A 27,301-nucleotide genomic window follows, 5' to 3' on the forward strand; every position below is an offset into this window, starting at 1 on the left:
CCGGGCTATAGTGTTTTGCTCCCATCACTGAGAAGCTCTGCAGTGGCTTTTAGGAAGCAGGACGTTCTCCCCAAGAGAACGAACTTCTCAAGCTTTCTGTTTTCTTCCTCTAGGCGTTTGAGGGCATCCAAAAAAAGAAAGAAAAAGTGTTTCTCCGTGACTGACGACTGGGGCCTTCTGACCGCCTGAGGTCTTGGGCCATTTGGTCACTCTCCGCCTCAGGCCCTCGGAGAGTGAAAGGATCAGAGGGACCTCGTTCTGCTCATCGATCTCCACGCTTGTGGGTTTCTTGGCGTCAGGTCGGAGCTAGGGTGGGCCCGGCCCCGGTCCCCCTCCTGGGTCATCATGGCTGTGTCCGCCCAGCTCTTGGTGGAGGAGTTGCAGATCTTCGGCCTAGAATGCGAGGAGGCTGTGACTGAGAAATGTGAGTTCCTTGCCCCCTCTCTGGACCCAACCCAGGTCCACCCCCCCTGCTTGATTCCGAGGTTCACCTCCCCTAGATGGGGCTTTCGGTGTTTGTGAGATGAGTGAAACTGAGTTTGAGACTTTGAAATGCTCACAGGGTACTGCTTGGATCCCAACTGAAAAATAAGAATGTGAAGAATGGTTTTCAGTCAGCGCGGTTGCACAGAATTTGGAAAATGTTTAAAGCTCAACAGCAAAGCAAAAGATGTTGGGATTTTGAAATGTAGCTTTTTATTTCTGGCTCCTCCCTTTCCAGCCTACACCTAAACTTCTGCTGATCCATCAACTTCTCATCAAAACTGTTGGTGGTCTGTGCAAATAAGAGTCCCTGACTTGGGTTCCTAAAATTAAATTTTAGCTTTGCAAGGAACTTTAAGGAGCTTGTCAGCTGATGCTGACAAAGTTTACAGGTGGAGAAACCTACTGTTGTTGTTTAGAGGCTGCTGCTGCTGCTGCTGCTAAATCGCTTCAGTCGTGTCTGACTCTGTGCGACCCCAGAGACGGCAGCCCCCTAGGCTCCCCTGTCCCTGGGATTCTCCAGGCAAGAACACCGGAGTAGATCGCCATTTCCTTCTCCAATGCATGAAAGTGAAGTCGCTCAGTCGCATCCAGCTGTCAGCGACCTCTTCAGGCTAGACGTGTCCAACTGTTTTACGACCCCATGGACTGTAGCCTGCAAGGCTCCTGTGTCCATGAGATTTTCCAGGCAAGATACTGGAGTGGGTTGCCATTTGCTTTTCCAGAGGATCTTCCCGACCCAGGGATCGAGCCCATGTCTGCTGCACTGCAGGCAGATTCTTTACCACTGAGCCACAGAGAAACAGATAAGGAGAGTTAGTTGCCTGAGCTGGTCTGTGAACCAGGTCTCCTGCGCCTGCGTCCAGTACCCCATTGTATTGATGAGGCTCTAGGGCAGTGTCAGGAAGCAAACTCTTGGGAGGTGTGGAGTTACCAGTTTTAGAATCAGGATGATCACGCATCTGCCTTTACCCTTCGTCAGCACATTGAACTTGAATGCAAATGTTAATTTATGAAAGACTGCAGTACTCTAAATTTTTATCTCCAGGGCGTTCTCTTCTCAACAGGAGACTTGAATGAGAAAACCAATCATAGTCAGAAGTTTATTTGGTGAGCCTAGAGTCAAAACAAGAGAAATTAGTTGTGTGAACTAAGTTTGTAAAGGCTTCAATCCAAGATGCCTGCTGGTTCCATTTCATGTAGGACATTGGCAGTGATGTTGGAATTCTAGACTTGTACTTCATAATTGCTAACCTCACCTGGACCTTAATATTGCCTGACATATCGTAACATATTTCCCTGATCTGTTCATTCTGAGTCTCCTGTGGGAGACATTCATCACCTGCTCCTCCTTTGACAATCTTCTGTCCCACGCTCACTCTCAGCTGATGAACTTACTTTCTGTTTCACTGAGAAAAATAGAAGGACCTGTGTCTATGCTATATTCCTTGCCTCCTCCCATTACAGTGAATAAATTCTCCATATTTCCAACAAAAGCCACACGCTCCACTTGAGTCTTGAATCCCATTCCTTCGCTTCTCCTTAAGGACATCACTTCAGTAATTCTTCCCTTTCTTATTTTCTATTTTCTCTCCATAAGATATTTTTTCCTAGTAGCCTAGGAATGTGACTCTTACCCCAACCTTTAAGTACTCCATTGTTGCCTCATCCCACTCCAGTTATCTTCTCCCAGTTATAACAAATCTTCTCAGAATGATGGCCTTCAGATTTTTCCTCCTTAAGCCCATTTCAGTCAACTTTTTCATTCCCACCACTTCACTGAAACTGCTCCTCCCCAGGTCACCAACGACCTTCACCTGGCCAAAGCCACCGAGGCATTTTTCAGTCCCCCTTTGGATGAGCAGCAGCATTTGATACCATTCATCCGGACCTCTTCTTTAAAATGCATTTTCCTCTTAGCTGCTTGGACACTCCTCCAGGGTGTTCCAACGTGCATGTCACCACGTCTTAGCCTTTGCAGATTCCTCTGCATCCTAAGCCCCAAGATACACTCAGCTCCTTGATGATCTCACCTGATCTCATGTGTTTGCTGGCGGTCCCCAAATTTATAACTCAGCCCAGACCTTTTGCCTGATCTGCAAGCCAGTCTGCCTCCCACACGTCTCCAGCTGGAAGTCTGATTGGCATCTCACCCTCAGGTGTCTGAAGCTAAGCTCCTGCTCCCTCTCCTCAGAGTTCCTCCTGCTGCCTCCCCACCTCAGTTAATAGTAACTGGCCCCTTCTAGAAGCTCAGGCCAAACCCACAGCATCATCCTCATGACTTTCCCTTCACACCCCACATCCGGTCAGCAAATCCCAGTGGCTCTACCTTCAGGATGCTTCCAGTCTAAAGTCCAACCACGTCTCCCCTCCTCTGCTGACACCGCCTTGACCCAAGCAACTGTCATCTCTCACCATGGATTTTGCCATGGTTCTCTTAATTGGTCCCCCTGATTCTACCCTCGTCGCCTTCCATCTGCTTAACACAGCAGGCAGGGTGACCCTGTTCAGTGGAAGTCAGGTCATGTTACTGTTGTGTTCAAACCATCTAGTGATTTCTCAGTTTGCTCAGAATAATTACAGGGGCCAACGGTCTGCACCCCCTTTACCCTTTCAGCTTGTCTCTGTCTCCTCCTTCCTTTTTGCATCCCAGCCGTGGAGGTCTTGCTGCGCTTGTTTCTCCCTCAGGATCCTTGCCTGAAAGCTCTTCCCCCTCAACACTGCCTGCCACACTCCTTTACTTCTTCCAAGTCTTTACTCAGATGTCATGCCCTCAATGAAGCCTTCCCTAATCACTGTGTTTAAAATTGCCAGCCCCTCCCCTCAGCCCCCGATCCCTCTCCAGGCTTTATTTTTTCTGCGAAACACATTTAACCAGCTAACATACATTTTTTACTTATTTGGTTGTTTTCTGTCTCCCCTGCATAGTGAGCTGCATGAGAACAAGGGTTTGTCTCTTTGTTATTCACTGCTATTAATATATTCTTGTGTCTAGAACAGTGCCTGTCCCTAGTAGGTGCTGAATAAATGACTATTGAATAAATAAAGGATTATTTTCACTTTTCAAGGTGAAAGCCACAAGAAATGAACTAAGTTCTTATGTGTCCAATTTCCCCCTGCAGTGGTAGAATTGTGCATTCTGTATGGACAGAATGAAGAGGGAATGGCCAGCGAGCTTATAGCCTTCTGCACCAGCACACGTAAAGACTGCCTCACCGTAGAGACCCTGAATTCTTTTGAGCACGAGGTAAGAAGAAACTGTAGACAAACTAATAATGTAAATTTCTGTGTCTGCTCTGTCGAAAGGTGGAGCACTGTATTGAGAAGAGTGTGTACCTTAAAATCAGACCTGGATTCCAGTCCCAACGTGAGCGTGGACCACCTCCTTATTGACTCCTAACCTCAGTTTCCTCTTCAGTCAGTGGTCCCCATGATGTGTATTTTTTATGGTTATTGAATGAATTGAGAATGGTTGTAAATCCCTCCTAAAACTATGCTCAGCAGGTGGTAGTTCATCAGCAAATAATTGGTGTTCATATTAGAATTGTTATGTGTTGGAGAGAAACAGTGACAGGTTAAGTCTTTAATCTTTAGTCTATCATGTATATCTTCATTCTTCCTTTGAGGAATTTTATATTTTCGATTATATTTCAAATGCCAGTTATTACCTCATGACTATGGGAAATGCTTCTTCTATTACTTGACTATGGAATAATATATTCATTATCTTTTATTCCTCAGTTTCTGAGCAAAAGATTATCCAGAACCTGGCATGGCGCCTCCAAGGACAGAGGGCACAGGCACGCAGGACCCAGAGACATTGTCTCCATACAAGAGCTGTATCCTTTTCTGCTCAAGGCCCTTGTATCAAACTACATATTGTATTTTATCCTTTGTCTATAGTTGCATGTGTAAGTTAAGAACGAGTAATAAGGGATTTCCCTGGTGGTCCAGTGGTTAAGACTCTGAGTTCCCAATGCAGGTGACATGATTCCATCTCTGGTCAGGAAACTAAAATCTGGCATGCCACCTGACATGGCCAAAAAAAAAAAAAAATTGTTTTTAATAAATAATTTTTTGAAAACCACAAAAAACATGAGAACAAACTCAAATTAAAAAAAAAAAAAGTAATATGCCTAGTATTCAGATTTCTTATTTGATCGATCCTTGCCTTAGATTTTGGGTGGAAGTTTATTGTTTCTCTTAACCAATGTTTTTAGAATTGAGGTGGAGGAAGAAGAGGAGACCCTCTTGAACTCTTACACCACACCCTCTAAGGTACGTGTACCCTGTTTGGAAATTGCATGCTACACGTAGCATGTTTTTTTCTTTATTCTAAAAATATCAGCGCAGCATTTGAAGTTCTGAAGGAGAAAATTAGCCACTCATACAGTTCCTACTGTATTTCCACGTATGCATCTTCCTTTCCGATCATGTGCGTAGATGATTTTACATGATGGCCGTCCTTGTGGACACATAGTTATCCTTTCTTCAGTTAGCATATCATAAAATTTTTATCGATGTAGTTTCTCCATAATTGCTCTTTTTTAGTGGGTGTCTAGTTTTGTCTTAAGTGGAGGCACTATAACTATTGCTTATCCAGTTTAGGTGTTGGACCCCACGGTAAGAGGTGGAATAGAGCAGTGGAAAGGCACTGTCCTCAGAGCCTGAGTCAAAGACCTCAGTGACCTTGAGTGAGCTGCTTTTATCTCTCTGAGCTGCCATGTCCTTTGCTACATAATCAGGGTTCATTCATTCGCTTACTGAGCAACTACTATGTGCCAGACGCTGGATGAACTGGTGGATGGAGCAGGCAAGGTAGTGCTCTGCCCTCAAGAAGCCAGTAGCCAGCAGATAATACCCTGTGATATTATCTTAAATATCTTGAAGGGCTTGGAAACTAAATGAACATGTAAAGTGCCAAACCCAAAGCAATGTATTCAGTAATCATAGTTAGTCTCTATAGAAAATGAATTTGTGGCAATCCTTAAACAAGGAGCAAGGCTTAATCTATCAAAGTAAATTATACTGTAAGAAAGAAGATGATAGGGGAATTCCCTGGCAAGAACTTGGTGCTCTCACTGCCAGGGCCCTGGGTTCAGTATCTGATCTGGGAACTAAGATCCCACAAGCCACGCTGCACAGCCCCCGACCCAAAAAACAGAAGGAAGGAAAGGTGAGTCATTTAAATGTGCCTGTGGAAAGCAAGAAAGCTAAAATGTTCACAGCATCAGAGTTGTTCATATTTGGGAGGACTGACTTGTAACTCAGCTCTCAGTAGACTGACGCATAAATCAGATACAAACTTACTTAATTTACTGTTGAAGTACACAGCTTTCTGATGGCTGAAATACCATATTGAGGACACCCCATTCCTGCTACAAAAGTACTCAGGAGGCTCAATCACAGATCAAAGTTTGGCCATGGAATCATAGCTAAGAGATGAGCTGAAATGAGTGAACAATTTGAAATATGCATCTGGAGCTCAGAGGAGAGGCAGACTGGATCTGGGGTAGAAACAGGAAACAGACTTGAACAGTGCCCAGCACGTGGGAACTCGGGCATCATCGCAGCACGATGACAGGGTCAGAGCCCAGGGCTGGCCTTTCCCACCCAGACTGGTGCCAGGGGCAGGAGGGCCCATGTTGCAGAGGTGAGTATGTCAGTGGTCTTAGCTTGTCACCATTAAATATTTACCTTGTGCAATGACAGCTACTGTTTTTTAATTTTTTAATATTTATTTATTTATTTGACTGTGCCGGGTCTTAGTTGCAGCATGTAGGATCTAGTTCCCTGACCAGGGACTGAACCCAGGCTCCCCTCCATTGGGAGTGCAGAGTCCGAGCCACTGGATCACCAGGGAAGTCCCACCAGCTGCTCTTTTGCCCCCATGCTCACTATAAATCTTCTGGTTGTAGTCCAGCTCTCCACATGTCCTGCCTGATGGAGAAAGATGTGTCAGCCTGGGGATTTGAAGTTCCCATGCTGCTGGCATCTTTTTTCTAATAAATGAATAATCTGGCTATAATTTGGGTTCCTGTGTGCTCTGAGGATGAGTTCCCCCCAGGGTATGAGACTGCAGTCCCTCTGTCTCATCATGGGTGGGTAAACCAGCCCGTAGTATTAGCAGTGAGTCTCCTGACCTTGCTGCGAGTGAGCACACCCCAGGAACGTCTCGAGCTGGTTTGCTGACACAATCAGCCTTCACCACGTGGCTGAGGGCTGAGCCCCAAGGCTCTGCTCTTTCCCAGAATCCTGTCCTCTTGCTTCATCCTGGGAGATGGACCTGGAGCTCTGTAGCCCCCTATGTATTAGAAGGGTCTTCGGGAAAAATAGTTTGAGAAAAACCTATTGAAACCGTAAAATCTTTGCCATCGTTTGGCCCAGTAATCGCTCCTAGTAAGAATCTCTCGTAAGAAATTATCCAAATTCCAGGAAAAGCTACGTGTGTGATAGTGAGCACCTCAGTATTTGTTGTTTCCAGAAACAGATACACCCAACAATAGAGAAGTAGTTACATAAACTATTATATATTAATTCCATCAACACAGCTACCAGAAAGGATGAAGACTGACAGTGTGGGAGAAATGCTCAGAATTAATATAGAGCAAAAAAACTCAGTATATACAATACTTCAATGAAGGATCATATTCAAACTAAGATTATAACTATTAGAATTTTTTCAATTGGAAAAATATTGAAATACTAGAAAGGAGTATTTTTAAATGGCTGTCGTATAAGTGTGGTACATAAGGAAGGGTCCTTTTAAAATCTAGTTTCCATTCCAGCCACTTAAGGGTGCTTTCGAATCCTGCTTTCTCTCTCCTTGCCTGTCTGTAGTCACCCTGTAGGCAGCTTTGGTGGCATAACCTAAACCCGCAGCCAGGAGGAGCCCAAGGGCAGGAGAACGCCAGCCAACTAGCCGGCTGCCTGGTTTCCCTCCAGCCGAGGATTTTGTCTTTGCTCAGCCACAGTCCGTTGTCCCAGACTCTGGGGAGCAAGGGATCTCGGGATTTGCCGGTTTCACCCTCCACTCCAGGCATCTCTTTGGATTCTTCTTGATGAGCAAAACCACCCAGAAAACAAAACTGACCATCAGTGAGGCGTGTGCTAAATACTCTCCAAGTATGAGCTCACCCGTGTTATCTGCCTGGAGTCACTCCCTTCTTTAATTCTGAAAATGTGTGGTAGACTTTGCCAGAATAAATAGTAACACGGTCCCATCCCTTGACAGGAAAATGTGTCCGTGCAGGTTAAAACTATGTGTGTAGCCAAACTCCCAGCTGTGGTAAAGCAGAGAGGTGGGGAAGGAAAATGAACACGCGAGCGATTTGACAGGACAGATCGCCTGCTTGGCAGTCCTGTCGGGGGATGTTGTTGGCATTTGTTTCTTAGTTGCCTCCCAAATGGAGACAGCGTACTGCCGAGGACTGTGTTACAGTTGCTAAAGTCTGAGATTCTGCTTGAAAGATGGGGTCTTCAGAAGAAACCCAGCCCTTTGTGGTCTGTGCCCTTCATCCGGGCACATCCCCCTTTTCTTCCTAAGGATATGCGTGCTTCACTTAGCAACCCGGGTCTAGAGTAACTGCGCCCTTCTCCTGCTTTGCTTCTAGGGTTCTCAGAAGCGAACTATCACCACCCCAGAAACCCCCCTCACAAAAAGAAGTGTGTCTGCTCGGAGCCCCCATCAGCTCCTCTCACCGTCGAGTTTCTCTCCAAGGTATGGGTTCTGATAATTCAGCTGTCAGGCAGCAGGCCCGCCCTCCCCTCTCTCTGGTTACCTGTTAGAGGCTGACACTACAACCTGACTTAAGGAAGAGAGGTGGACGTTTCCCTCTGCAGTCGACTGGCTGGAAGACCGACTGCTCCCTCCCCTCCCCGCCCTCATCCTGTGTGGAAAGATACTGTTTCTTACTGGTAGTTAAGGAAACTCACTTTCCACCCTCTTTTCTAGGGCTCATTTCCTAGCTCAGAACCTGATACCTCCTACCAAAAACAACCTGTCTATTCAGAAGTTGGGGAGCCTGCGAGTCTCTTGCCAGGAGGAGGCTAATAGGTTTCCACCTGCTTCTGTTAGTTCATGTGTTGTTGGGTTTCTTTCTTTCTTTCTTTTTTTTTAGGTATTTATTTTTTAAAAAGAAAAGCACATATCTTTGTTCATAATGTTGCGTAACCTGTTCTTTGTTCCTCACTCAGGTTACAACTAGTTGCTGAGAGTTTTCTTGTCCCTGAACCTACCCCAACTTCATTGGTATTTTATCCCTGCTGCCACTTCTGCACATAAATCCACAGGGATCACGTGTGCCTTTTGGAAATCCGTAAATGACACGTGTTCCACGAGGGAATTCCGTAGTGGGAGCTCTGCTGAGGAGAAGAAAGGGCTTTAGGTGCTGCTGCATCGGGATGGGGCAAAGGAATGGTGGTGTGAACCAGTTAGGGCGACACTGGCTGCCAGGAGTCACTTCTAGACCAAGCAGAGCTTAAGACTTGCCAACCTAGGACTTTCTGTCACATCAGAGAGGAGGTGATAGGGACCTCCCTGGGAGTCCAGCGGTTAGAACTCGGCACTTTCACTGCCGTAGTCCCAGGTCTGATCCCTGTCAGGGAACTAAGATCCCACAAGCCACTTGGTAGGGCCAAAACACACGAAAGAAAGGGAGTGCTAGCATCGTTCAAGATCAGAACGGGGTCAGATTCTTCTTTTTTTCTTCAATTTTTTAATTTATTTATTTGGCTCGACCTAGTCTTTGTTGGAGAAGGCAATGGCAACCCACTCCAGTACTCTTGCCTGGAAAACCCCAATGGATGGAGGAGCCTGGTAGGCTGCGGTCCATGGGGTCGCTAAAAGTTGGATACGACTGAAGCAACTTAGCAGCAACAGCAGCAGCAGTCTTAGTTGTGGCACGTGGAATCTTTAGTTGTGGCATGTGGACTCTTGGTTGCAGCCTACAGGATCTAGTTCCCCAACCAGCGGTTGAACCCTGGGCCCCCTGCATTGGGAGCACAGAGTCTTAGGCCCTGGACCACCGGGGAAGTCCCCTGAAAGGTAGTTGGATCCCGAGGGTGGATTTGACTTTCGTGTGGCCCACTCCTGCTTTCAGGAGTTTTCACCCTGGCTTCCGAATAGAACTGTGTAGACTTAGAAGGGCATCTTTGGATGCACAGAGATGGCTGGTTACAGAGTGGTTCTCGTAGGTGCCAGCACCATGGCAGCAGTTCTGTTCTCTCAACAGCCAGACTTTGAAACTTGCAGATCTGTTTGCGACAGACCCCCCGTGAGCATCTCCCGGGGTTAAAGGGCTGGCTGTAATGTGCGCCGCACAGAGCTTCGCAGGGAGGAGCTTGGCGCAGTCGAGATGCCCTGCCTCGTCATTCTGTAACGCATGCCAGTAAAGCTGACATCAGAAACTGGCTTCGTAATTTATGAAAGTAACTTCTAAATTATTCAGGTGGAGGCAGCACTGGAGACAGAGGTCATTAGTCAAGCTCGTTTGCTGCAGCCTCTGTGGGAAGGAGGAACTGGCAGCACCCACTGTAACAGTGCCTGTGTAGAACTGGCTCCCGCAGGGTTTCAGGGCATTAAATGAAGCCTGTTGTAAGCAGGCCTCTCCGTGCACTGTTCACAACCAAAGGCTTAGAAGACCTCGCTGTCCTCTAAGCAGATCAGCAACACTGTGTGTCCTCGGAGGTGGAATTTATCAGCGAATGAGGAGAAATACGAGAACTTGCCTATTGAGACTTGGAGAATGGGAGTGTTTGTTCACTAGCTGACAGAATTCATTACCTGTCCACCTCCAGAGATACTGGGGAAAGCTGATTCCCTTTCATTTAACTTCATTTTGTTACTGTTTCTACCTTGAACTATATCATGAGGTATTATGTGTACACAGAGCAACATTTGACTTATCCACAGTTCCAGGCTCCGATGATATTCTAACAAGTGCTAAAAATTCATAAGAAAGAAAATAGTACTCGAAACTGGCTCTTTAATCAATTCAGAGTTTGGGTTTTGTTTTACTTTGTTAGTTTTAAGCCAGGAGAAGACCTTTTAAACTGCGTCTCTGTGTCTAAGCTTTTCTAAACACGTTTGGTATTCCTCAACCCCCCTCATTCCTGAAATTCCAGGTCCAGAATGTCCAACCCCATTAAGCTGATTAGATTTATAAAATGTGAGGCCAGGCTGGCATGCCTCCAATCCCAAATTTCCAAGAGGTAACCTCGTCTTAGACCCCTCTCTCCTTTTAGGTATGAATGTGGTAACGTTGATGTCTTTTGCTTCCAATCAGCGCTACTCCCCCTCAGAAATACAGCTCAAGAAGTAACCGGGGAGAAGTGGTTACCTCCTTTGGCTCGGCACAGGGGGTGTCTTGGTCCGGGAGTGGAGGAACTAGTCACCTCAGCCTGAAGGTCTTGGGACATCCAGAGCCGCTCACCCGGAGCTACAAATACATGTTTCAGAAGCTCCCAGACATTCGAGAAGGTATTTGTTTTTCCCTTTGACATTCTGGAGGGTATAAAACCACCTGGAAGGGCTTGAATCAGTAACAAAGTGTCAGCTAGGCTGGTAGAACAAGTTCAAGGTTGCCTTTGATTGAGAGATGTCCTCTGGGCGCCCCTATTAGGAAACAGATATAAGATGACCACTCTCAATAATTCTCCCGAATCACAATCACTTTGCTAAGAAAAAGCACATAACCATTTCCCAGTAACAGCCACTTGAACTGTGTAAAGGAAGCCAATTACAATGTTAAAGGAAGCGGAGACATTTATGGCTTCTTCCTTGGAAAGACTGGAAGGCTCTTCGGGTTGTTCCTGGCTTCCCTGAAACCCCCCTGACCACCTGAGTAAGAGGGAGGCTGGGGAGGGAACCAGGCCGACCTTGGGACTGTGACCTCATCCGTGACCCCCTCCCTCCCCCCGCCATGGCCAAATGGAAGGCCGGGTTCAGCAACCAAATATCGGGCAATTGGCTCGGGCTTGAGAAACTTACAAACCAGCTGGTGTCCTCGGCAGCCTGCCTGCTTCTGTAAAATGACTGACTTTAATGTTTTACAAGGTGCTGTGTTTTCTCTGCTTGGCAAGTAAAATGTCTTAAACATGCTTTTTCCCTCTGGGATTTTAGTTCTGACCTGTAAGATAGAAGAACTTGGCAGTGAACTCAAGGAACATTACAAGATTGAGGCTTTTGCTCCCATTCTAGTCCCGGCACAGGTAAGAGCTGTTCTAATAGTCTTTTCTGATTGATATTGGTTTTTTAAATCAATGATGAAAAGTCAGCCTCTGGCTTCCTTTTCACTAACTGTCTACCTTCTAGTTAGAACATCTACCTTGGATGAATTTGGTAAAATGGGTTGTAAGTGCTGCCTGGTTTTGTGACCAGATTAAGTCGTTTTCTTTGCGCTTGAGTTAGAGTCTTGCATGTAAACAAGATTGAGGGCCTTAAGCATTCAAGTGTCAGGATATGAGAACAGCAGCTAAGTGAGGATTTCCAGAAACGGTGACTCATGGTCTTTCCCCTTCTTTGGTCTCTGTCATCAGGGATCAAGTGCTGTGAACAGCGTCTGCGTCATAGTTTAATCTGGCTCGTGTATAGTGCTTTCTCTCTAGCGTGTACTTTAAGGGGAGATGTGTTCTCAGAGTTTCTTTACAGGGCCTCTGTCACATATTTGCATTCAGAGGAGAATGGCCAGCTGGGGAAGATATGCAAAACCATGTCATATAAGGAAGATTTGGGGGAGTTGGGAGGAAGTAGTGGAGGGGAGGCTGGGTTGTACGATCCCTTGGGGAAAGATTAGACTTCCTCGGTTTGCCCCCGGGAGTGAGAACAGGATAGAGGAAGCCACCGAGAGAGGAATTTCAGCTCAGTTTAATGAAGAACTTCCTGTTACAAGGCGGTATGGTGTGTGGTTAAAGGATATAGCCCTGGAGCCAAACATCTGGGCTTCAAACCCACACTTTGCCCATTGTTTGACCTTGATTAAATTATCTAACCTTTCTGCTGCTGGTTTTTCTCCTCTCTAGTATGGATGCAATAATAATATCCACCTCACGGTTATTGTGAGAGTTAAGTGAGTTGATACATGTAAGCTTTTAGAACGGTGCCTGGTGTTTAGTGAGCCTAGTAAACCAGAGCTGTCATTAACAGTTATTCAGGAGATGTGTGAAGAAAGAAATGGCAACCCACTCCAGTATTCTTGCCTGGAAAAGTCCATGGACAGAGGAGCCTGGCAGGCTGCAGTCCATGGGTTTACATGACTGAGCACGCATGCCTGAGGAAGGTGGAGGGAGATGGATGGGTTGGTAGCGATAAGCTGCTGGAACTTAAAAAAAGAGAGAGAGATGTGGTGAGTGGGCTGCCGGTGGGGACAGTGGGCTTGGGGGCAAGTTCCCCTTCACTGGAGATGCTGTCTCAGACAGCCGCTTACAGGGACTGAGGCATTAGATGGTGGGCAGGCTAGATGCCCCTTAAGGGTCCTTTCACCCCTGGGAGCCAGTGATGATACTTGTCATCTCGGGCTCAAAGTGATCCGCCATCCAAAACATGATGCTGTTGTTGGATGTCTGTTTTGCTCTCCATCGTGCAGACCAGATTTTAAGCTCCTGTGTCCAAAGACTGTTGTTCTCCTGTGTGTCTCGGTAGGAGCCCGTTACCCTGCTAGGCCAGATCGGCTGTGACAGCAACGGGAAGCTGAACCACAAGTCGGTGATTCTGGAGGGAGATCTGGAACATTCCTCAGGCACTCAGATTCCAGTGGATCTATCTGAGCTCAAAGAATATTCTCTATTTCCTGGACAGGTGAGATCAGGGGCGTGTCTCCCCTCTGGGTGCGGCTATGCTATTTGCTCCTGGTGTGTGTAGTGGACTGTGGCCAGGTGCCCCACACCTTTGACCTCTGATGCCAAGAGGTATAACTGGAGCTCAGGCGCCGGAGTGGACGCCAGTGTGGGGGTTCTGATCCCCTGTGTGCTCCAACCTTGGCTCTGGGATCTGCTGCCAGATTTCAACCCCAGCTCCACCCCGCAGGGTGGATGACTATGGCGATGTTACTTAACCTCCCAAACCCAGAGTGTCCTGATCTGTGAAATGGAAATGATAATTCTCACCTTATAGGAATGTTGTAAAAATGAGATCACCATGTAAAGCATAATGACTATTACACTAATATAACCCCCTTCATTTGTTTTCTAGAAAAACACCCCCAAGTTTACAATTACAGAATGAGAGTGGTTGGACAGTACTTGTAACTCTATGACAATAGCTTATCCCAGACCTCCTGTTGATCACGTCTGTCTGCTGCCTGCCTTTCAGGTGGTGGTCATGGAAGGAATCAACACCACGGGTAGAAAACTCGTTGCCACCAGACTCTACGAGGTACAGTGTGTGGGCTCCTCTCCATCCTGGAGCCCGTCCTGTGTAAAGGCCTGTTGATTCGCTTCTCAATTCTCTGTAGAGTACGACCTACCTCTAGGTCAGGGCTTAGCAAACTGCTCCCCTAAAGGGCCAGACAATACATATTTCAGACTCCACAGACCTGGTCTTCATACGGTGTCGACTCTGCCATCATAGCACAAAAGCAGGCACGAACAACCCATTATCCAAAGAGCGTGGCTGTGTGCCAGTGAAGGTTTACTTACAGCAACAGGCGGTAGCTAGATTCGCCCGTAGCTTAGCAGCCCCTGCTCCTGCAGTAATCCTCTGCCAGCTTCCAGGGGACGTGGAAGAAGTAGCAGCACGTGTCCTCCCAGGCAGGACACCCATCCTGCAGTCGCCCGTTTTGCTCCTGCTCTTTCCTGGGTGTTTTTTGAGTTTAGCCGTGACCTCATGCTACCAGGTGTCTTGGCCACTCTGAGCAGTAAAGAAAAAGGCAAGGGTCATCAACTCTGTGGTCTTCCCTGGTAGCTCAGCTGCTAAAGAGTCCACTTGCAATGCAGGAGACCCCAGTTCAACTCCTGGGTTGGGAAGATCAGCTGGAGAAGGGATAAGCTACCCACTCAGTATTCTTGGACTTGCCTGGTGGCTCAGCTGGTGAAGAATCCACCTGCAATGCTGGAGACCTGGGTTTGATCCCTGGGTTGGGAAGATCTCCTAGAGAAGGGAAAGGTACCCACTCCAGTATTCAGGCCTGGAGAATTCCATGGACTCTGTAGTCCATGGGCTCTCAAAGAGTCAGACACGACTGAGCGCCTTTCACTTTCATCAACTCTGTGGGCTTTTAGCTCCAAGGAGCAAGACACCCACAAACAAGCCCCCATTCAGTGCCCACCCTGTTCCTGACAAGAGGTGGAGCCTGGGGCAAAACCTCACCACAGTTTTCTCTCCTGTTTGAAGGGTGTGCCGCTCCCGTTCCATCAGCCCGATGAAGAGGATGGAGGTGAGCTAGACTTCCAAGGGTATTTTGCCAACAGTGTGGGTGGAGAGGGGTGGGCCAGGGTCTGGAGCACAGTTCCTCTGGCCCTGGGAAAGCTTCAGAAGCTGAGAGAACCGTTCTGGAGCTCCAAGGGCGACCGCAGATTCATGGGTTCACAGGCCCTTTGTGGACGGCCAGGGCTCTGAGCCTGTGTGGCTTGGTCGCCTTACCTCCTGTGCTCTGATTCCACAAGAGCTGTCATTTCAAGACTGATGTTTAACAGGTGTTTGAAGGTTGCTTTGAAAAAGAAAACAGTGGAATTCCCTGGCCATCCAGTGGTTAGGACCCCAAGCTCCCAATGCAGGGGCACAGGTTCCATTCCTGGTTGGGAAAGATCTTGCGTGTCGTGCGGCCAAAAAACGAAAGGGGAGGGAGAGGAAAAGGAGAAAACAAGAACAGGGTAAAGAGCACCAACTTAAGAAAGAATTCCTTTAAATGCCATGTGATATCCTGGACAAGGAAAGGGGACATTAGTGGAAAAACCAGTGACATTTATAAAGTCACGAGCTAACAGTAACATACCAGTATTAATGCCTTCGTTTTGATGAATGTACCCTAGTTATGTAAGATGTTAGCATTTGTGGTTGCTGGGTAAAAGGTGTACATACGGGAACTCTGGACTCTGTTTGGGGCATTTCTACAATTCTAAAGTTATTCCCAAAAGAAAACTGTATTTAAAAATTAGACACATTTCTCAGGAAGCCTAGCTAACCTAGATGAGAAAGATGAACATTTCAGTAAACTTGGCTTCATAACAATTCCAAGCATTTTTGTAAGCAGAGCAGTAGGCTGTTGAGGATTAGCAGGGAGATAGCTGATGCTAGCTGTATTGTGAACACCCCCTCCACGTTAATATTGTGTGAGGTCATTCTTAGAGGCGGCCTGGAATTGGGAGCAAGATTTAGGAGTTTATGACATTGCACATTCTCTCAGGAAGTAAGTGTTTATGGAAGCTAGAGTGCTGGTATTGAATCAAGTTCAGGTAACAAAGGGAACAGACAGGGCTGAACTGCCCGGAGCCAGAGCTGTGCCAGGGAAATCTTTGGAAGCAGTTGAATAAGTTGGTTTGGTTTTGTTAATAGTCATTTATTTTTTCTTATTTATTTGGCTGCATTGGGTCTGCACTGTGGCATGCAGACTCTAGTTCCCTGACCAGGGATCAAACCTGGACTTCCTGCATTGGGAGTGCAGAATCTTAACTGCTGGAAGTCCCTGAAAAAGTTGTTAATAGACATTTTGTGAGCGAGGTGTTGGGCTCAACACCTGGGTGTGGAGACACGGAATACAACCTGGACCTGGCCGCCGGGCACTCACCTTCTGCCTGGGGCTGGCGTCTCCTGGGCTCCTCAGCACTGAATGTAGCTTTGTCCCCTCCCCTCTTCACAGCACCAGTATTGCTCTCCTTGAATTCTCCGTCTCAGTTCAGTTACTGCCACGCTTGAGGAACAGTAGCCCTCATTCCTGGAATATATTCCTGAACATATTAGTTTATATGGCAGAAGGGACTTCGCAGGTGTGACTAAGTTAAGGCTCTCGAGATGGGGATTGTCTAGGTGGGCTCAGTGTAATCACAAGAGTCCTTATAAGGAAGGGCGGGAGAGATGGACATGTCAGGTTCTGGCTTTGAAGATGGAGGAGGGGCTGTGGGCCAAGGATGCAGGCAGCCTCTGGAAGCTAGAAGGGGCCGGGAAAGGATTCTCCCCAGAGCCTCCAAAAGGAATGCTGCCCTGCCCACACCTTGATTTTAGGACCTCCGACCTCTTGGACTGTAAGATAACAAACGCGTATTATTTTAAGCCACCAAGTTTGTGGTAGTTTGTTACCAAAACCATAGGAAGCTAATAAAGCTGCCTGTTAAGAAGTCCAGGATCATTGGATTTGTTGTTGTAAGCTACAGAACTTGGTTCAGACTAACTTAAGAGAATTTGTTAGGGGAAATTCAGGTAGCACACAGACCGGACAAGTGGCTGGAACAGGCTTACAGCCTGGATCACGGCTCAGTAACGCCAGGTGTCCAGGTAGCAGGGAGTCCTGGGAGCACTGACCAGGCACCTCAGCTGGGTGGGTCAGTGCCAGTCTTTTTTCTGTCCTTGAATAGTTCACCTTGAGATTCTGGAATCCAGAGGAGAGAGTGAATGGCTTAAGCCGGTGCATGCCTGCTCTTTGGCTGGGGAGGACGGTGCACCTAACTTACGTCTCCATAGGGCAGAGGGTGCGGGGGAGGGGACCTTATGGATGCCAAGGCTGGTTCTCTAAAAGGAAAGCAGATGCTTGGAGGAAAATGGCACCCTGAAACAAGGCACTGCACCCCATAACACGAGAGTCTACTGTCCCAAGCCTTGCCCCCTAGCTTGTCTTCCTGGACCCCTCGATGTACCAAATTCTCCAGCTGCTGTCAGCACTGATGGTCCCTCCCACTGAGCTCGCAAACCTCAGTGCTGTTGGGGACCCGCCTTGCCCTGGCTCCTGAAAAACTCTACTCTCAAGGGTAAGCAAAGTCACAAAAAGACAAATACTATATGATTCCCCTTAGATGAGTTTCCTAGAGCCGTCAGAATCATAGAGGTGGTTGCCGGGGACTGGGGGAGGGGGAGCAGGGAGTTAGTGTTTAACGGGTACGGAGTTTCGTTTTTACGAGATAGAGTTGTGCAGATGGAAGGTGGTGACAATTATGCCACATTATGGATTTATCTAATACCACTGAAATGCTGACTTAAACATGGCTATGATCAGGAGGAATTTCCCTGGTGGTCCAGCGGTTACACTCCGAGTTTTCACTGCTGAGGGCACAGGTTCGATCCCTGGTCAGGAAACTAAGGTCCTGAAAGCCACGCAGCACGTCTCCCCCGCCCCCCAAAACAGTTGAGTTTTGTGTTATATGAATTCTACCACCAAAAAAGAAGTTAAGAGAAAAAGCACGTAAGCAAATGTCACTTTGATCAATTCTCTTATGACCCCCACTTTCCTCCCATCATCTCTGGAGTCCTGTTTGCTGGCTCACTTGGCTGTGTGCAGCTCATGGAGGGCTCTTTGAGGGCAGAGTGAGGTCTTATTCCTTTCAATTCCCAGAGTTGTACATGTGAGACTCTTAATTGAGTCCCAAGGCATCTTGCCCTCATTGTCCTTTCTCCCACCATCCCAGCATCTTCTCATCAACACCTTAACAATCTTTTCCGGCTTAGATTCTGAGCAGTTCATGGTCCTGGTGGCCTGTGGGCCATACACCACATCTGACAGCATCACCTTTGACCCCCTGCTCGACCTGATCACCATCATCAACCGCGATCGACCGGACGTCTGCATCCTGGTAGGGCCCCTCCGGGGACAGTTCACCTAGGGAGGCACTGAAGGAAGAATGGGGTGGGGGTAATCTTAGAAAAAGGTCTGATGAGGTTCTAAATTTTTAGGAAGAGTGTCAAACTCTCCTCCTCAAAAGTATTTCTGAGTTCTTGGTCTCCCTCTTTGGCGAGGTGTGCGGGTTTTTGTTTGTTTTAATGTTTATTTATCTGGCTGCACCAGGTCTTAGTTGTGGTGCGTGAGGTCTTTGATCTTCATCGCAGCATGCAGGATCTTTAGCTGCGGCCTGTGAGATCTAGTTCCCTGACCAGGGATGGAACTCGGGCCCCCTGTGTTGGGAGCAGAGTCTTAGCCACTGGCCCACCAGGGAAGTCCCTTTGTGTACATGGTCTTAATCCAAAAGCCCAGGGTGTTTTGCCACCTGCATTGATTTTTCAGTATTTCACCTCTTGTCTAATTACTCCCATTTGTGAACTCATCTCTTTTGAAAGCTCAGAGTACTGCTTCTTGGAGGTAGATTGCCCTTGCTGGGTTGAAGGGGGAACAAAAGCCCAGTATTATAGGAGGCAAAGCAGCCAGTGACAGCCCAGTGTGCCTGTCCATCCAGGAGGCTGTGTCCTTCTGCCTGTGATATTGGCTGGGCACCACCCCCACCCATCTGCCAGTGTCCCAGGCTGTACAGGCAGCCTTGGAGGGAGAGGTGGACCCTGGGCAGAGAACTGCTAGGATCAGGTATGTGAGGGTACTCAGAGGCACGTGCAATTCTGATGTGTTCTTTTGGTACCTTCGTTTCTCCACTTCGGGCTGATCTGCAGTTTGGACCTTTCCTGGATGCTAAGCATGAACAGGTTGAGGTAAGTGGCCGGGGCTGGAGTCAGAGAGAGACTGGGTACTCGCATTCAGTCAAGGCCTCACTGTTACTTTCATCTCTTGGAGTTTATCCTGCTTCTGTAAAAGCCTAAATGAATCTCTGTGGCTGATCAGAAAAACATTATTGCAGGGCAAGTTTAATAAAGGTACTGAATGTGAGGGCTTCATTTCACCAGAATACAGAGCCATCTGGAAGCCGGGGTGGGTGGAGGAGGGGATCCAAATATCTGAGTCCTGGTCCCCTTCGTGTACACGTGTGGCTCTGGGGCAGGAAGGTGGGGGAGGTGCCCATGGTCCCCCGGAGCTGTGCCTGTGAAAGCCCTTTCCTGGCTGCGACAGCTCTGGGCCCTGAGTGTCACTGTCCTTTGAACTTAAAACACAAATGGCCCTTCTGGAGGGGTTTCTTTGTTTTGTTTTTTTTTTAATTTTCAACTGCTGGGTCTTCACTGCAGTGCGAGCTTTTCTCTAGTTGGGGCAAGCAGGGGCTACTCTTCACTTTCAGTGTGCAGGCGTCTCATTGCAGTGGCTTCTCGTTGCGGAGCACGGACGCTCGGGCATGCAGGCTTTAGTGGTTGCGGCACGTGGGCTCAGCCGTTGCAGTTCCTGGACTCTAAAAGCACAGGCTCAGTAGTTGTGGCACACAGGCTCAGCTGCTCCTCGGTATGTGGGATCTTCCCAGACCAGGGATCTCCTGCATTGACAGATGAATTCTTTACCGCTGGGCCAGCAGGGAAGCCCTCTCAGGAGGTTTACCAGCCACAGCAAAGGCTTCAAAGCTGTCTTCTTCCTACTCCTCCCCTCGGCTCACCATCAGGACTGATTCTTCCCTGACCTCCTTGCCTGCTCCCAACTAGACTCAGTTCTTGAAAGGACAGAGACCTTTGTCTTGTGTATCTTTGCATCTCCTTCAGCTCCTCACCCAGCATCTGCCCCGAGGGCCATCTAACCAGCACTCAACAAGTGAATAGACACCAAAAGTTCACCTTGTAAATCTTTTCTTGCAGAGCTGTCTGCTGACGAGCTCATTTGAAGATGTTTTCAAGCAATGTCTCCGAACAATTATTGAAGGAACACGAAGGTCAGCATTCAAAATACTGGGCAGAACCTTACATTTCCTGAGTTTCTCCAGGGCTTCCTGTTAAGAAACTGAAACCATTCAAAAGTCGTGGTAATTCCCATCCTTATATCCTTTTGAACTGCAGAGATCAGCTAGAACCCTTGAACTTCAAGTGCGCCGACCCTGAGTGAAGAGGCATCTTTGTAAAACACAAAGATAAACACATTTGAAAGGATAAGGCTGCCCAGACTTTCGCTCTTCCCTGGCTCTTTCTGTATTTCCTTCCTTTTCTCACTCCCTTTTGTAGAAATTCATGTTCCCTGGGAATCTTCCCAGGGTGGGGCCAGAGAGTGTTTGATGGCTTACAGCACAGAGTCCCAGGGGGCCTAACACCTCCTGTGAGTGAGAGTTGGAGGGTGAGCCCAAGTCCTTCCCCGAGTCAGTGCTTCCCTGGTGTCACAGCACCCTGCGACAGCTCGTACGTGGGTGGGGACGCATGAGGGTGGGGATTTTGAACCCTTGCCACGGACTGGAGGGACGGGACTGGGAAAGGTCATAGCGGTGATGAGGGCTGGGCAGTTCTAATTTGAGAGAAAAGCCGCTATTCCAGGAAGAGCGTAAGCCAGAAGTAGAAAGTTTTTCTGGAAGCTGACACCCCCATTTCCTGTCGCTCCCCTCCAGTGCCCGGGTTCGAGAGAAGCTGCTCTTGGTGGTGGATCTCCTCCGGGGATCTGCCTGCCAGGAGCTGAGCTCATCAAAAACAAACATTCCTGAGGCTAAGGGTAAAATGCGTCTGGAACAAGGGTGGTTTTTGAAACAAGATGTATAGTCTTCTGCCCTTGGCGGTAAGAACTGATCCCAGCAATGATTAGTTGTCATTCTACCTTCTCGTCCCAGCAGGGTAGGCCTCTCAGACTGGGGGAAAACCGCAACCGACCCGAGTCGAGGGGCTTGGATCGTGTGGTGTGACAGCCTGCAGCTGGGCCTGCCGCTCCCTTCTCCCTCCCCCACTGCAAGTGACACGACAGGTGTCTTCCCTCTGCACCCCCAGGGTTGTTTGGGACCCTGAATGAGTTTGTCAGACCTGGAGGCTCCTCAGGAGATAAATCCCTGAAAAACAGGGGCAGGCCTGGTGTCCCTGTTTTGTCAGCCCTCGGGTCCCCTCCGGGATAGGAGGGGACCGCCCCGCACGCCAGCCGGGTGCTTTCCATTTGAGATGGGGTTCTGTTTTTGGTTCCTCACCCCATGTGGTATTGACAGCAGTGCCACACAAAGAACAGACCGGGCATTGTTGCCCTGGGGGTGAGCTCCCAGCACCACCAGGCACTTTCATCTGCAGCCAGAGTGCGCCTCAGGGAGAGGGGCTGCCCACCCTCCCCAAACAGTATAAAAATGGCCCTCTTTGGGGGGATTTTACTCTGAGAGGTCAGCAGCGCAGAGCATTGAGCCCATTTATCAGTGAAAACCAGAGCCCATGAGGAAGCGCTGCCTCCCTCCCGGGAGCCCAGCAGAGCCCCGGAGCTTGAGGGAGCGGCTGCGAGGCCCGGCCCACCATGATGTGTGAAGTTGTGCAACGCTCAGCATAGTTGGAATTTTCTCTCGGATCCCTCCCCCTACAACCCGTGTATAACCCAGAGCAGGAGGCCCGTTTCCTCCTTAACTGTTGCTCTGCCAGCTCCTGCGAGGAAACAGAGCAAGTCTGCTTCATAACAGTGGCCGGCTGCATTTCTTGGTTCTTTGTGTCCGTCACAGACTGAGCCCCAGGGGTCTGGAACACACACTGTCCCCTCCAGGCCACCCCCCCGCTCGTTTGCCAGGCTTCAGCGCCCAAATTGGTAGTCTTGGATAATCACAGGGAACTTTTCAGTGGCAAAGGGACAGTAACTAATTTGCTTAGTACCTTTGGTCTCGAGGTTCAGATTTTCCGCTGCAGAAGTATCGGCTCACGCTTTGAGCAGGTACGATAGACAAGTGGCACATGTATTAACATCAGCAGCACCTTTATCCCACGTGAGAGGCAGCTGTGTCTGTATACCTGCACAGGTGGGTACCTGCCTGTACCCACCTTTGGGAAGCCATCTCGTCTTAAGCAAGAGAGGGCGCTAGAAGTGAAAGCTAGTGGTGGGTGTTGTTTGTTGTTTAGTGGCTAAGTTGTTAACGACTCTTGGGATCCCATGGACTGTAGCCTGCCGGGCTTCTGTGTCCATGGGATTCCCCAGGCAAGAATACTGGAGACGCAAGAGAGGCAGGTTCAATCCCTGGTAGGGTAGATCCCCTGGAATAGGAAATGGCAACCCGCTCTAGTATTCTTGCCTGGGAAATCCCATAGACAGGAAACTGGCGGGCTACAGTCCGCGGGGTCACAAAGAGTCAGACGCGACTGAGCAGCTGAGCACGCACAGGGATCGAGCCCGAATCTCCTGCTGGGCAAGTGGACCCTTCACCACTGAGCCACCAGAGAAGCCCAGCGGATGTTAGACATGCCTCCAAAATAACACCTTCCGCCACAGGCCCCCCTGCCAAGGACAGCGAGGGAGTCAAGGAGACGGGTTCCTTCCCTTTTCTTCTCTGGTGTGGCTGGAGAGGATAAAGCGTCGGCCCCTAGAGTTACGGGGCTTTTCTTCACTTCTGTGTTATAACCTCCACCAGAGGGGAGATCTGTCATCTCTGCTTGTGCTGTTCCTGTTAGATATTTCTTTCATGTTTGTCAGACACTCAGCTGAGGAGTGAAAACCAGCACTGATTGCCTGTGTGAGGCGGAGGGGCAGGGAGGGGCCGTGGGCTCTGGGAGAATGCACTGTTTCTCCCGCTCCTGGATCCAGTCTGCCTGCCTGGTCCCTCCCGAGGGAAGAGCCCCCAGTCAGGGAGGCAACGGGACACCTAAAAGCCACATCCGTTCACCCAGTGTGAAGAGTCAGAACTTTGGCTTCAGCTCTTGGTCTGAGGAAAGTGAAGATGTATCAGTCTCTCAGCCGTGTCCGACTCTCCAAACCCATGGACTTCAGCCCCCCAGGCTCCTCTGTCCATGGAATTCTCCAGACAAGAATACTAGAGTGGGTTGCCATTCCCTTCTCCAGGGGATCTTCCCAACCCAGGAATCGAACCCGGGTCTCCTACGTCGCAGGCAGATTCTTTACCACTGCGCCATCTGGGCTCTGAGGATTTCTAGTCACGTCCTTGTCTTTCCTGATTCTCTAGGTCTCTGTCTCGTCTTCCCTTTTTCTACTGGTCGTCCTCTTCCTCTCTCAGTAGAACATGACACGGAGCTGTGAGAAAGCATGTCCTGAGCTCGTCAAGGTGGTCGTGTGATAGAACAGACCGTCTCTCACACCCAGTACCCCATGGGGAACAGCACCCCCTCCTCGTGGAAGAGCTCCATTCTGAGCATCCCCCTCGGAAGCAGGCTCTTGTCTGAGGCCCTGACGCTTGGAATCTGTCACCCGGCTATGAGCTGTGTCATTTTCCTTCTCCTGACCTGTTTTGTTTTGTTTTGTTTTTTGCAAACCAGCTCCGGCTCCCACCTCATCTTCGTTCCATCGCTGAGAGATGTGCACCACGAGCCCGTGTACCCACAGCCTCCCTTCAGCTGCTCCGACCTGCTTCGAGAGGACAAAAAGGTACACGCTTCCTCCTTAACAGCAGGCAGCCGAATGCAGCGTGCCGGCGGCGACCACCCAGCTCCATCTGGAAGTGGAGGGTGGGGAGATGGAGCGCCTGACTCTCAGCTTCTCTTTATCACAAGCACATGTGTTATGTACTGCGTGTTGGACTTCCTGTGGTCTCCCCAGCCCTGTGGACGCCCCACTTGCCCAGAGGAGAAGTTTCTAACTTCGGCACGCTAACACCTGCCCTGCCTGTCTCGTTGCAGCGAGTGCGGCTCGTGTCCGAGCCCTGCACCCTCTCCATAAACGGAGTGACCTTTGGTTTGACATCCACCGACCTGCTGTTCCACATGGGGGCCGAGGAGATCAGTAGGTGAGAAGGGGGTTCCAGTTCCGTGGGCAGTTGCTGGCCCTCTGGACCCTGGTCCTGTCCTTGGCCAAAGGCCTGCTGGGCAGTCTCGAATGGGCAGTCCCTAGAGCAGCACTTTCTGCTAAACCCTTTGGCCGCTGAGTTTCTCTGCACCCAAAGGGGGCGGCGGGACGCACGTGTGTCTATCACCATTTGTCTACAGTGTTTGAGGCCCTGCAGGGCCCCTTCCATCCCATCTTTGCCCTTAATTTCTAGTCATAGACATTCATCTACTTTGCTTCCTTTGCCACATGTGTGACCTAAACAAGCTGTCCGTGCACGTGGGGTGACTGTATTTACCCTGGAGGGTATTCCCCCTCCCAGAACAAGGTATTACTCTGAAGGGAATCAGACGCTACCGGGTCTGTTGAGCCGAAACTCAGCGGTTTTGTTCTTCCATCACCTGTGATGGGAAGGAGTGTGGAGCCATTCATGTGTTAGGCGAGATGGGTGTGTGCAGGTTGGCTCTGGTTGGAGGTGCAAGGGTCACCCAGCTACAGCTGGCCCCTCGAGGGGCAGACCCCACGTGCTCTCGCACGGTGTGGGGCTGATGACGGCCTGCCTGGGCCCTGATCACAAGGTGTTCCCGCTCTTCCCCTTCTCAACCCAGTGTCCTGCTCAACAGACTGAGCTGTTCACAGACACGTCTTTAAACTTCCTCAGAGGCAACTACCTGTCACACACCTTGGCCACATCGCTTCTCTCTAGTTTAAGAAATCCTCCCCAAAGAGAAACAGGTGCCGAGAAACAAGTTTCCACATTCCGTTTCTTGCTTTTCTTCCTTCTGCAGTTCTTCTGGAACTTCAGACCGGTTCAGCCGAATTCTTAAACACATCCTGACCCAGCGGAGGTGAGCCCGCCCTGTGGGGCATCTGCCCATGCCTGGAATGCTTTGGAGTCACAGAGCTCGGACAGATTTGACCTCAAGAACCTTCCCCATGGAAGTGAAAGTGGCTCAGTCGTGTCCAACTCTTTGCAACCCCATGGACAGCAAGGAGATCAAACCAGTCAATCCTAGAGGAAATCAACCCTGAATATTCATTGGAAGGACTAATGCTGAAGCTGAAGCTCCAATCCTTTGGCCAGGCCACCTGATGCAAAGAGCCAACACATTGGAAAAGACCCTGATGCTGGGAGAGATTGAGGGCAGAAGGAAAAGGGGCAACAGAGAGTAAGAGGGTTGGATGGCATCACTGACTCAGTTGACATGAGTTTGAGCAAAGTCCTGGAGATGGTGAAGGACAGGGAAGCCTGGCCTGCTGCAGTCCATGGAGTCACAAAGAGTCAGACACGACTCAGCAACTGAACAACAACAGCAGCCTTCCCCAGGCCCCACCAGAGAGCTCCCTCCTGGCATGACAGGCCTATTCTGTCCCCCAAATACAGAGGGAAGGGAGAGGCAGGGTGTGACAGCCTGGAAACCAGCGGCAGAGAAGGAGTCCGTCTGGGGACGGCTCCCGAGTCCGCTGCTGCTGACACTCTCTCCTCTCTGCAGCTACTACCCGCTCTACCCACCCCAGGAGGACGTGGCCATCGACTACGAGAACTTCTACCTCTACGCTCAGCTGCCCGTCACCCCTGACGTCTTCATAGCCCCGTCAGAGCTGAGATACTTCGTGAAGGTGGGTTTGAACTCAGCCATTTCCCAGCAATGCCAGAACCAGTTCCTTTCTGGACCCCCGGCACTTACTCCTCTCGGGTCTGCTGGTGGGGACAGTGGCCTCGTTCCTTTGCAGGAGCGGGGAGGAGAAAACAAATCTGTTAGTATAGTGCTTAAGTAAGTGACGCGCCCTTGCTGCCTGCCGCCACCACCCCATCCCACCTGCGGCATGGCGCTCAGGCAGCCCAGCCTGGGAGGCCCGGAGGCAGCTAGGAAGGCCCTCTAACCATGGCTCTCACCCACAGCCACCTCAGGTGACCTGGGCTTGCCTGTCCCCTCCCCGAATTCTGAGGTGAGCTCCCAGCAGCTCTGGGGCACATTCAGGTTCGGGCCCTCGGGGGGGAATCTACCCCATCAACCTCCTCTTGCCAAACCAGAGCCAGTCCAACCTCCGGGGGTAAACCTTCTTTCACGCTGTGAAACCAATAGAGCAAGTCTGTCTCCACATCTGGGAATTGGCTGAGTCACCTTCTTCATTTTGTTTTGGAGACACAAGAGGAACTCAGAGTTTTCTAGTAATAAATTAACATATTGGACTGAAGATGGTTTTCGTTTGCCTTCGTTTCCAGTTTCTGTAACATCCTCTGGGGCTGAACCCTTAGATGAGTCCAGCTTCTTCACATCCGTGCCCATGGTTTCAGCCTTTCCAGACCCATAGTCACTCTTTCCTCCCCTCCAGGACATCCTCGGCTGCGTCTGTGTGAACCCGGGGCGCCTCACCAAAGGGCAGGTTGGGGGCACCTTCGGCCGACTCTACCTCAGGAGGCAGACTGCGGGCGGCGGGGGGCGGCAGAGTCCGTGTGCTGCCGCCCAGGTGGTCAGGATCTGAGCCGCCGTCCTTCGTCAGCCCTGTTGCGCAGGCCTCGCAGGCGGGCCTGGGAGTAGCCCTCTGATGAGATCCCACCCGTGGAAGGAGCAGGGGCCCTGCAGGAAAGCCTCAGGCAGCTGCTCCCCATCCCTGAGTCCAGCTTCTCTGGAAGAAAACTGTTGTTTCTTCCTGGACACTCGGAGTCCAGAGAGAACTGGCTGTGCGTGCACCATGCTCAGGAAGGTCAAGGCTTTACGATTTCGTATATGAGTCACACAGAAACACAACTTGGGGAGAACTAGAATAAACTCTGTAGCTTCTGCGTTGAATCTGTCTTCTGCTCCTTCTTTTTCCTGGCAGTGAACAAAGAATGTTGCCTCCGTGACCTCTGTCCGGAGAAGCAGCGTCTGTCGCGCTGGGTTTCCGCCCAGCCCCCGCTCTGACCCTCTGAGGCCCCCATGGCCTCTGTGCTGAGGAGGCGCTGGGCTCGGCCAAGGAGCGTGCAGCTGGCTGTGTGCTGGGCCTGCCAGGCGCAGTCCTCTCAGGCCCAACGTGGTCCCAGCCCGACCGCTGCGTCTGGAGGGGTGCCTCCCAGAGCTGCGCCAGAGCCAGATCCCCTTGCGCTGGCTCGGCCGAGTTGCACCTCTGCCCGGGTCTTGCCTCCAGCCCAGAATGCTCGGACAAGGCCAGGCCCTCCAGGGCCCCCC

The 27,301-nt window shown here is 49.8% G+C and overlaps 1 protein-coding gene across 2 annotated transcripts; it reads left to right on the forward strand.

Annotated features, from left to right (window-relative positions):
- POLA2 (DNA polymerase alpha 2, accessory subunit) lies at positions 1-26,881 on the forward strand. 2 transcript variants are annotated; one of them, XM_052662113.1, is made up of 18 exons: positions 1-424; positions 3,606-3,730; positions 4,225-4,322; positions 4,704-4,761; positions 8,097-8,203; positions 10,770-10,963; positions 11,606-11,694; positions 13,124-13,279; positions 13,793-13,855; positions 14,813-14,855; positions 18,074-18,198; positions 19,004-19,042; positions 20,063-20,136; positions 23,624-23,732; positions 23,984-24,090; positions 24,917-24,976; positions 25,622-25,748; positions 26,466-26,881. In XM_052662113.1, the coding sequence occupies exons 1-18, from the start codon at positions 346-348 to the stop codon at positions 26,613-26,615; spliced, it is 1,803 nt and encodes a 600-aa protein (XP_052518073.1). In that variant the 5' UTR covers positions 1-345; the 3' UTR covers positions 26,616-26,881. The 2 variants fall into 2 exon arrangements, with proteins under 2 accessions (XP_052518073.1, XP_052518072.1); XM_052662112.1 differs by lacking the exon at positions 26,466-26,881 and having other exon boundaries at positions 25,622-25,907.
- Positions 26,882-27,301: the final 420 nt, after the last annotated feature.

Source organism: Budorcas taxicolor, chromosome 25 (assembly GCF_023091745.1).
Source record: "Budorcas taxicolor isolate Tak-1 chromosome 25, Takin1.1, whole genome shotgun sequence".
Classification (NCBI taxonomy): Eukaryota; Metazoa; Chordata; class Mammalia; order Artiodactyla; family Bovidae; genus Budorcas; species Budorcas taxicolor.